We start from the raw sequence: 11,362 nt of genomic DNA on the forward strand, positions 1-11,362 counted from the left end.
TACTGGAAGATGGGTCCATTGGCTCAACATCCCACCAATGGACAGTGTATATCTCAGATGTAAGTATGTGTGCACATCAAGGCTATACTGCTAGCCCAAAAGCCTGTTCCATTCTTCAGCATCATTGGAATCTCCTGCGATGAATCCGAGTCCATTGGCCTTCGCTGCCATAAACAGGTCCGATGGTTTCCCTGTCTTCTTCCACCTCCTTTCTGGTCCTGCACCCTCTGCTCTTTCCATGCTTTCTTCCCTCAACCCCCCAAGTATTTACAGGGCACACGAAGACCATCATCAACCCCCTTCTCGTGAAACTCCCAAAATCCAGGATCACTGCTCACCTGCACTCATTCCGTCCTCTTTTTTTCACCCACCTGTGGAACAAACTTCCACATTCTCTTCTATCTCATTCTTCCCTTCAGGTCTTCAAGACCGATTCACCATCATCCCCATCCACAAACCAATGTCTTTTTTTTTTTTTTTTTTTTTTTTACACCCATTAAACCACCCCACAAATTTTGTTTCTGTATTGTTTCAATTCTCCCCTGCTGCATCCTGATCAGTTCTGTGTTCTCGCCCTTCCACAAGCCTTGACGATCTATACAAAAAGAAGAAGAAGAAAAAAATCTGTCATTGTGCTCATTTAATGACCATATGTTGATTACCACTGACCACCAACGAGTGATTCAGCCAACCCATATCCACTCTCTGACACAATTGATGATCTGCATGATGGAAAAGTAAAATTTGTCAACATTTTGTTCACGAAGAATAATAATCAAATAAATGATAAATTAATGAACAAAAAAATCTCTCAAGTTACTTCCTCCTCCACACAAAGATAGCTCCAATTATAATCAGATTCACAATTGGGTTGCTCATCACAGCTGTTCAAATGAAAGCCATGGGAGTGAACGCGTACAAGCACCAGCCGTTTGTACTAAACCAGCGTCAGACCGACGACTATTCAAAAGCAGAAAAAGAAGTCACATCAAAGGAAAATGAAGGAAGAACATTATCATGGGAATAAAATTGTTGTCATGGGGTATTTGGGGGAGGGTGGACTCATGTCATGCATACTCAGCTAATCATTGTTTGGCAATGGAAAACGCTTCCCGATTTAAAAAGAATGCTCTAAAGTAAAGAAAACCGACAAACAAATTTGTACCTGAACGAGTTTATTTAAATATATTCTATAATATATGTACACATTACCGGTTATCCACCAAACCACCGTGTAACCCCCCTAACAACCCCTCAAGTCCACCCCTCCCTCCTCCACCAACCACAGGCAAGACGTGTAGTCTTTTAGTGCAGAGTTTGAATCACCATTAGTAGATAGCGTGTCTTCCGAGAAATGAACAAGCAATGATTAGAGAAGAACCACGAGATCAGGTGCAGCCAATACAACAAAAAGTTTAAATTATACATCTCAAATGAAAAGTGAGGATCTCAGTTCAAGAGTTTTTTTTTTAAAAAGGTAAAAGTTAACGGGGGGCTTTGGAGGGAACTCAGCTGACAATGTTCTGTTCGGTCAGTCACATCAATTGTTCTCTGCAATTTCCTCCGTGGTCTGAAAAAAAAAAAGAAAAAAAAGAATGCATACATTAACGTGGGATATATTTACAAAGAAATCGGTAAAATAATCAAACATCTACATTGAAAGTAAAAAAATATATATATGTGAAACAAGATGCGTAATGATCAAGGAAAGAAAAACTGTTATTCTGCCTGACTTATCTTACGAATGAATTATTATCTGGGTCAAACCAAGTTAATGTTGCAACAAATCGTTTTCAAACCTGTCCGCGATACATCAATAAAATTAATCTGCTGCTCATCGCTATCAACTTTGACTTTGTCCCGTAGCCCAGCCTTCACCTTGCGCTGCCTGCAGTGCCAACGGGATTGCACAAATATTTGCCGCGTCGCGATTTGGCACCGACCGAGTGAAAGCATGCTGATACGTGCCGAGCGAAAATAAATAAACAAATAAATAAATACAAACAAATCTTCGCTAACTACCTTTTTCTTCCTTTTTCAGTTTTCATCTTTTTTTTTTTTCTTCTTTTTCTTCTATCAATTCAGTCCCCTCCACAACCCCCATCCTCCCAATCAAACTCCATGCGTATGAAAGAAGTAAAATATTAAATGGACCACAACGAAAGAAAGCAAAAGTAAAAAAAAAATAAGGTGGTTCCGATCCACAGACACTTACGAAGGGAGTCCGCTCGCCAAACTTGCTGTAAAAGGTCAACTTGACGGGATATCTGTGACCTGAACGTTGATCGAAGCAACAGCACTGGTCAAAGGGTGGGCTGTATAGATGCAGCGTCACAGCTGACTCGGAGTGACTGAGATTCTCAACCTGGTGGAGTCCCATGGAATCTACAAAGAGGGGCAGAGGTGGTAAAGGGTGTCATCATGTTGCGCCCACCATGCCAAAAACAGCGTGCCAACACTGGCAGACCTCATTGCCTCCGCAAGCCTTCCTAACGTCAGCCCAAAGATGGTGGTGACACTTTTGGTCTCAGCATTGAATCACCCTTCTTGAGACACCTCCAATTCCAATGGCCGATTCAAATGCATTCCCAATTTGAATACCTTCCCATCGGAGAGGCAAGGCAGCCATTCGAGGTTATGTTTCCGCTACTCAAATTGGTCACCACTCTCTGCCTCATTCATCGAGCGGTATTCGGGAGAAAGAATGCGATTCCCTCCAATTGCTCCAGGCGACAGAGAGTCTGCCTTCCCATGCTGTGCAGTGGGAACCTTTTACAATCCTTGATATTCATCACAAACAGACACCGGAATGATAATCGGTGGTGGAAAGCAAGTGAGATACACCAGTCAGGGAGAATATTTTGTAGAACACACAGGGAAGGTCGAGTTAAAGCACAGCTAGAATAAGAAGGGTTATTCCTGAACGGTGCAAGGATTATGATGTGACCTCACATCCTAGAGGTCACACGTTCTCATCTGTTTCAATGCAACCTTTTTATTATTATTATTATTATTATTATTATCATTATTAATCTTATTTCCAAGATGGCGACAGGCTTTTCATATTCAGTCGAGTTAATCGTAGAGGCGATTCAATAAATGAAAGTCAAAAGGCTCAGGGCCCCTTGTTTATCGTGGTATTCCACAAGCATCAACGTCAACCCATTGGCAACGCCATGAAAAATAATTTTCCAAATGCATCGGAGGTGGTCACAAGGAAGCACTTCGATGGTGAAGATCGAAATGCTCACTCAATGCCAGTGGCTCGGCTTGCGTGGATTTGTAATCCACCCCCGGAAAGGAATGTGCAAGATGGCATTAGTCGACGGAGTAGAACGAGATACCTACCTCGTCGTTACGCAGGGGAGTCGATGCAGAAATCCTCTGCGAGTGCAATAAAACCAAAACCTCAGAAGAGAATGGCCTTTTAAGAGATTATGACCGGAGAATTTGATGGCAACAAGATGGACGACACGTATGCGCGATATCCGTGCAAACGCAACCCACCAACAAGTTCTGAAATCACCACTTTAGCCCAGTAGGACAATGTTGTGGTTTATGACGACTTTTCAAAGTGGAAAGAGGTGGAACATCTTGAATGCGTGTTCGTAAGAGGGCGTGACTTTGGTGTTGGGAGAAAGAGTTGGAGGGAGGGTGAGAAAAGGTACATTGATATGCTCCAAGAGGAATATTAATTAGGATTGGCCTTTGGCATTATCAGAGCCCATTCATTGCTCATGATGCTGGCCAGCCATACCACCAGCAAGTAATGCTTTCCACAGCGCATGTGCTGCGTTTGAAAGACGAAGATGATGAGGACTCAAGGTGGGGGGTTTGGGGGTGGGTGTTGAGGACATGTGCAAAGGAGACGAGTGCAACAAACTTTCTTTACCATTTATGTAGGTAACTTGACCACTGTCGTACAATAATTCAGCTTTCTTGCTCATCTGTTGCTTGTGGTTGCTCTTTGTTGGCCAGTTGTACAAGGTTTCCTTCATATGGCCCTGCAAGATCTTTACGAAGCAGTGCGAGTCCATGTGGTCGTGGATAGAGCTGCACAGAGAAAGCAAAGGATTGACAGTGTGATATCAGACACGGTGATGATCGGAAGGGTTCAGCTCGAGCTCGGATACGCATTCCTTGTACCCAATTTAGGAAAAGTTTGTTTATCTACAACGGCTTGTATTTCACATTCACTGCTTTCAAAAAACAAAAAAAAGTGGGAAATTGGTTACGAAACACCCCAACCACCCACCACCACCATCCTAAATTAGTTTTTAACATTGTGAGAACACACCTTCCCACCTGACCTCAGTGGATTTGTACAAATTTTATGGGCCATCTATTTATTACAAGAGCAAAGAGTGGAATTATTAATCTCTCATACATGTCTTCCTTTCCAATCTCGAAAATCTCTCGCTTCTTTGCCTCATTTTCATGGTCCTCAATTCACCTTCCATTCTTTTTGTTCTTATTTGATGTTCCATACTTTTTAGAGCATTGGCACTGCCAAAGCAGCATCTTACCAAAGGTTACATTGGGTGGTTTGCCATTGCCTTCCCACATCGTTTGTCCATGCTCCATCCTTTGAAATATGCCTGGGTATTGGCTTAATGGCTAGAGTGGTGGGTTTGGGATCCGAGGGTCCCGAGTTCAAATCACGCTCGGCTGTTGAATTAATACCAGGTGGGGTTGACTCAGCCTGTCATCCTTCCGAGGCCGGCAAAATGAGAACCAACTTGCTGGTATCCTGCATCTGAGTGGCGACCCGTCCAGGATTGTGCCCAATCGGCAAGAAGGCTGCTTCGGCAGCACCAACGCTCTGCACAGAGTATGGTCCCAACGGATGGATGGATGGATCCTTTAAAATGCTTAGCATCAAGCAAGGAAGCAGCACGTACCATCTTTAAGTCTTTGGTTGGGGTTTGAACCAGTGACCTCCCAGACTCAAAGCGGACACCCCAACCATTATCCCACGAAGATGTAACAAACAGCTTGGTTCCTTCTTACAAAAACCGTGTGTGTGTGTGTGTGTGTGTGTGTGTGTGTGTGTGTGTGTGTGTGTGTGTGTGTGTGTGTGTGTGTGTGTGTGTGTGTGTGTGTTGCGGACACAAACCTCCATAGCTCAGACAAACGTTGAACAATCCAGTCATCATCCTCACCTGCCATGACCTTCTCCCCAGCAAAGGATCATCAGGTTGAACTTCCCATTTCCTTCATTCACAAGATTCCTTGTGTACCTAAAGCAAGACACGTTCTAATTCGAGGCTCGGAGGGTTGAATTAATATCGAGCAAAAATGATGCACAATGACTGTACCGAGTACGAAGCACACGATGTACACATTATAGATGGGATCAAACGAACCTGTAGTTGTCAAACTTGGCAAAGCGCATCCATTCATCCGGGTTGCTCTTGTAAGCGTACATCACAGCTTTCACTTCATCGACGTCCACCTTGTCGCCATCGAACAGGATGTGCAACGATCGGATGAGCTCATCCAAGGTCTGAGGCTTGCTAATGTAATCGTTCATTTTTGGTGTGGTGGGGGAATGGACGGCCGACTTTGATTGACTCTCCTGGGATTCCTGCCGATGCTCAGCTCTCTGATCGGATTCCGACGCAGTTCACGATGTTTGTGATCGCTCCTGTGGTGATGGCAATCCTTTATCTGCCAGTCCGGGGGGCGTGTTCTCGGAGAGGACCAATCAAAACGAATGGAAACGTGGGAACCCCCCCCCCGCTCCCTCTACCTCCGTCATGCCCCCACCCCATGCCTGCTGCCCCCACCCCATGCCTCCCGCTCCCTCCACCTCCGTCATGCCCTCACCACAACCCCATACCTCCTGCTCCGTCCACCTCCGTCATGCCCCCACCCCATGCCTGCTGCGCCCCCCCCATGCCTCCCGCTCCCTCCACCTCCGTCATGCCCTCACCACAACCCCATACCTCCTGCTCCGTCCACCTCCGTCATGCCCCCACCCCATGCCTGCTGCCCCCACCCCATGCCTCCCGCTCCCTCCACCTCCGTCATGCCCTCACCACAACCCCATACCTCCTGCTCCGTCCACCTCCGTCATGCCCCCACCCCAACCCCATACCTCCTGCTCCGTCCACCTCCGTCATGCCCTCACCACATTCCTCCTGCTCCCTCCACCTCCGTCATGCCCTCACCACATTCCTCCTGCTCCCTCCACCTCCGTCATGCCCCCACCCCACCCCTCCTCCCCGACTTGCTTTGATATCGGTGCAAGTTACTCGTCAGGGAGAAGCGTGATCCAGGCTCGCAGTGCTTTAACCCATCAGCTTGGCTGCGATCACCGGCTAAGCCAACCGTTCCTTAGCAACCACACAGATCTTCAAGTACTGAAAGTCAGGCGATTCTCAATGAATATAACGAATGATTAAGCTGCGTCAGCGTTTGCCATGCTTGAGATAGATGAAGGCATTTCTTATTTTTTTTTTTTTTTCAGAAAGAAAGGAACACGTGACGTTGTTTTTAACCGTTTTTAGTGGTGAAACGAAGTGAACCGTAAAGGGTGATTATTCGCTCCTTGGTGTCGGTGATACATTTGTTCGTTCTGTACGTACCGGGGTGGATGACGGAGGGACGGAAGATTGAGGAAAGGAAGACGAGGATTCAGGATGAGAGGAGAGAAAAGAGGGCGAAGCAATGTAGAGAGAAAGAAAGGAAGTTTGGGAGGAGGTAAAACAAAAATGGAGGTGAAGGGAGGGAGGTGAGGAGCATGTGTGACAGGTTATAGTGTTACGGATTTGGAAACCTTGTGCACTCAAACAGCCAGAGTCCCTCCTTCTGCCAGTTAGAGTCCCTCCTTCTGTGTAATGGGAATTACGTGTGTGCGATACGAGTTATTTTTTAGCTAGGTTTTTCCTCATCAACAACATCTACAACAACAACAGCACCAACTACAACAACAACAACGCCAATCGCCCACGTGCATCGCGTCACGTACAGGGGTGAGGTTCCCTCCGCCCACCGTGAGCTCGTCCAATCAACGGCGGCCACGAGTCGTCCGACAACCCCCCCCGGCCAATCAGGAGGCGAGTGGCGACGAGAAGAGGCCCCTCCCACCTCAAGAGGAGTCGAATGGTTGTGAGGAACAGTTTTTGGGCGGACCAGGTGATCGTGCCGACGGCAGAGTGGTTGTGAGAGACAAGAGGACGGCAGACAGGAGGATCGTGGCGATTCTGAGCAGTCTGTCGGCGTGGCAGACGGTCGTGTGTGGTGGTTTGAGCGGTCTGAGACAGTGGTGGTCGTGGTTGAGCGGTCTCGTTCGTGGGCTGTGCGTTCGAGTCCCACCAGTGGTTTGGGTCGGTGTGACCGCACAAGGTGGGTCAGGTACCCGGCTTGGCTCTAGTCGTCCAGCTCTCCTTTCTCTCCTGGGCTGAGGACCGACTAAAGACCCACGGGTCGTGTGTGTGTGTGTGTGTGTGTGTGTGTGTGTGTGTGTGTGTGTGTGTGTGTGTGTGTGTGTGTGTGTGTGTGTGTGTGTGTGTGTGTGTGTGTGTGTGTGTGTGTGGGTGTGTGTGTGTGTGTGTGTGTGTGTGTCCGTGGGCCCTGTCTTTAAGTAGGATTGTTAAGTGCTTTTTCTTTCATTGTACATTTCCTGCCTTTTATTCGTGATAACTCTTCTCTTTGTGTGCTCCCCTGCCCCCATTGTAAATTAAATGTACCAGCTCATTTTTCTGTGCTTCCCTCCATTGACCTGGCATGGTGTATATTGCGAATTAGTAAGGCCGTTGGGCCGGTAAATTGGTCATTTGGTCCGGCGCGGCTTTGGCAACTTCCACTCGGTTATGCCGGATCCGAGTCGGTGATACCGACTCGATTTGGACAAAGTCGGTCGAGGGTGTGGTTTTCCCCGGTAGTTGGACGAGGTGGGTATTTAGGTATATTGAAATTAAGCAATTAACCCTACCTCACGCCGTCAAAATATTGGCGACCACGGTCCGCTAAGGGACCCGTGAACTCTCGGACTTATCCGAGAGTCGCGATCTAAATTCCGGGTGTTCGGTGGGAGATGACTCCACTGCTCCACCTAGTGGTCGTTTATCGTCTCCAAACCTTGGCCCACAACAATATATTATGTTGCTGTGGTTATGGAAACGGACCCCAGGGTGGAGCATTCAACACGTAAAGGGCTTTTCTCATTCCCTCCGCCACCCAAGGTGGATAGAGGTTATAAGTTTTCACCCCTGTCTGTCTGTCTGTGAACAAAATATCTGAAAAAGTTGTGAACGGATTGGGACGAAATTTGGTGGACAGATTGGGGATGTGATAAGGACAAAATGCTTAGATTTTGGTGAAGATCTGGATCTGAATCTGAGAATTGTTAAAGTGAATCTTCACCATTGAGTGATCGGGCCAAAACGATATATAGCACGATATCTCAAAAAATTATGGACAGATACGGACAAAATTTGGTGGATGAGTTGGTTGGGTGACAAGAACAAGCCGATTCTATTTTAGTTCATGTACAAATCCAGATCCGGTCTATCAGGTCAGGTCAGGTCAGGTATGGGAGCATGCGCCGGAGCAGCGCGTCGCTGTGTCCATTTTCCGCCGGAACTCCAGGGGCCTCCGTCTGGCCATCCCACAGGCAGATTCCTGGCCCAACCCCATCTCCTTGAAATTCTGATCAACCTGCTGCAACCACGAGGCACGTGGTTGACCCATTGGCCTCCTCCACTCACGAGATTCCCTCGCTGCGAGAATCTGGTGAGCAGGATCAGCATCAAGAAAACGAGCCACGTGTCCAGACAGCCGCAGCTCACGCTCACCTACTATGCAGGTCACAAATCTCATTTGAATCTCAATCGGCAACCGCTCATTGGACATAAAGTCTGACCAGCAACAGCCAAGGATTCTCCGAAGAGACCTGGTACAGCCGATGCAAATTTCTCCAAAATTAGCATAATGGGTTGAGGGGTGATAAAAAATTTTTTGCCAATTAAACTTGATTGATAATTAACTTGAAAAAGTAAATGTTTTTGGTATATAGCACAATGTCTTATTATAACCCATTAATGGGAAATGTACTCAAACACAACATGATTATTACATCTATGTGCTTGAACATGTACTTTTTTTTAATGATCTTGTATCTTTTTTTTTTTTGATTTGGAAGTTGATCAATCTGCCCAGTAAAAATGTCCATTGTTCCCCAAAACAGATTGGCCTTCCAAATAATCTTTAATCTTTATCCAGTATAATAGAATCACCGATTATTTTATTTAGCTTATTGAGGGATTCTTCTATAAAAATAATTATATGCTGGAAACAGGAATCCAGCTTAAATGGAATGTGTGTGAAAATAATGACCAGAACTCCTATTGGTGGGGCAACTTAGCATAACAATTGTGCATTTTGTGAGGAAAGCACCAAATTTGGTGCTTTCCTCACAAAATGCACAGTTGTTATGCTATATTTAGCTAAGTTGTCCCACTATATCAACCTTCAGGTCATAAATATTCCTTAGCCCTTTGAAATTATGCTGAACTCCAGATGGCTGCTGCTGCAAAGTTGTGAGTGATTTTTTTCATCTGAACCCCAAAATGCCAGCTGTGGTGACAGCATGTCTGGAGGATGAACAGACAGTCTCACTGAGTACTATATAAGAATTCAGAGTTTCCATGAGATTCTTAGATGAGTTCATCTGATCGTTGCACATTCTCTTTGATGGCAAGAATGTGGATATCGAGGAAGACTCTGTGACTTATTGAAGCACCTCTGAATTCTCCATATCGATATATTCCTGCATGTTTGCACGTGTTTTGTTTTAATAAATGACTCAAATGTACAGAAGGAATTGAGTCTCCTTCTCAGATCCCTGGTCACAGTTCAAGTCTCACATATGTAGAGCAAGACTGGAAGCACCAAGGACCTGAAGACTCTGGCTTTCGTCGTCCTGCACAGGTACCGGCAGTGCCACACCCCATGATCCAGTGAATCCATGACTCCCCAGGCCCGATCCAGACGTCTGTTGACCTCTGGCTTACAGCCAGCAGAGACATGAATATCACTGCCAAGGTAAGTGAATCTCTCCATTACCTCAACATCCTCATGACAAGATGGCAGCATCCAAGATGTCATTGAAAGCCTGTATCATAGTTTTGACCCAGGAAACACGTAATCCGAGCAGCTCCGACTACTCATTCAGAACCTTGAGGGTCCCCAAAAGGATATCCAGACTCTCGACAAAGATGACTGCATCATCTGCGAAATCAAGGTGAGAGATCTTGACATTCCCAAACGATGCACCGCCTATCTGTGGGCTACCAAACGTAAACTAATCAGCTTGGCGGAGGCATGCACTCTATCGAGTTCCATTCTAGTTAAATACTTCACTTATAGTAATTGTGCTTCCTCAGGTACCTTGCTCTCCTATCGGGAACGGGGAAAATGCATTGCAAGTGTTAGCATGTTCCAGCCCCGTTGTGATCCCTCACTTTCTGAAGACAATGAGTGATGGTAGTGGTGAGGGTGCAGCAAGTGAAGGTAGTGATGATGCAGTGGGTGGAGGTGCTGGTGATGCAGCAGCGTCGGCAGTGGTGAAGGTGCAGTGATAGAGATTGGTAGGGATGAGGTCTGGGAGACAGTTTTTGTGGGTGATGAGAATTGAATATTTAGATCCTTCATTCTGCAGGAAGGATCGTAGACATATAATTCTGTGCAGTTTTGAAGGAGCAGGAGTTAGGGACACTGAAGGAAGGGTGAACGATATTTTATCAGGTCACGATAGAAAGAAATTGGTTGTGGTACACCTTGGAGCAAATGATTCAAGAAAAGTTTACTTCGAGGTTTTGAAAAAGAGATACAAGATATTGGGTAAGCGGCTGAAAGCAAAGGGTTGTGAGATAATGTTTTCTGGGATTCTCCCAAGATTAGGAAATGATACGGAAATGATTATCAGAGCGAGAGATGTCAATCAATGGCTGGAAGAATGGTGTCGGGAGGAAGGTTTTACATTTAAGAAGCAGTGGGAATCATTTTGGGGACAAAGGGAATGCTTCCAGAATGATGGCCATATATTAAATAGAAAGAGGGCAGCAAGGTTTGCAGTGGGAATTGAGGAAGGAATTCAGGCTTTTTAAGGTCAGCGGAGGGTGGGAAAGCTATAAAGGAAGGAATGGATGAAGTAATTGTGATGAGTAAGGCCAGGCAGGAAAATAGAATTTCAGGAAGGGAAAAGTGAAACGTATTCTTTCCCAATGCTAGGAGTTTAAATAATAAGATGGAAGAGCTTGAAGCCAAAGTGGATAGCAAGGAGTATGATGTAGTTGCAGTGAGTGAGACATGGTTTAAGGAGGAGAGTAACTGGAGGACAGGATTACAAGGGTAC

General features: G+C 46.0%; 1 protein-coding gene across 1 annotated transcript; it reads right to left on the reverse strand.

The window, feature by feature from the left end:
- Window positions 1-625: 625 nt before the first annotated feature.
- Window positions 626-5,658, reverse strand: CDO1 (cysteine dioxygenase type 1). Its single transcript, XM_085875220.1, has 5 exons — window positions 5,367-5,658; window positions 5,163-5,240; window positions 3,893-4,053; window positions 2,216-2,385; window positions 626-1,570 (listed from the first exon to the last, which is right to left on the reverse strand). Exons 1-5 carry the CDS (start codon window positions 5,531-5,533, stop codon window positions 1,541-1,543), a joined length of 606 nt encoding a protein of 201 aa, XP_085731346.1. The 5' UTR covers window positions 5,534-5,658; the 3' UTR covers window positions 626-1,540.
- Window positions 5,659-11,362: the final 5,704 nt, after the last annotated feature.

Source organism: Eptatretus burgeri, chromosome 3 (genome assembly GCF_056783735.1).
Source record: "Eptatretus burgeri isolate ZD-2024b chromosome 3, Ebu_testis_v1, whole genome shotgun sequence".
Taxonomy (NCBI): Eukaryota; Metazoa; Chordata; class Myxini; order Myxiniformes; family Myxinidae; genus Eptatretus; species Eptatretus burgeri.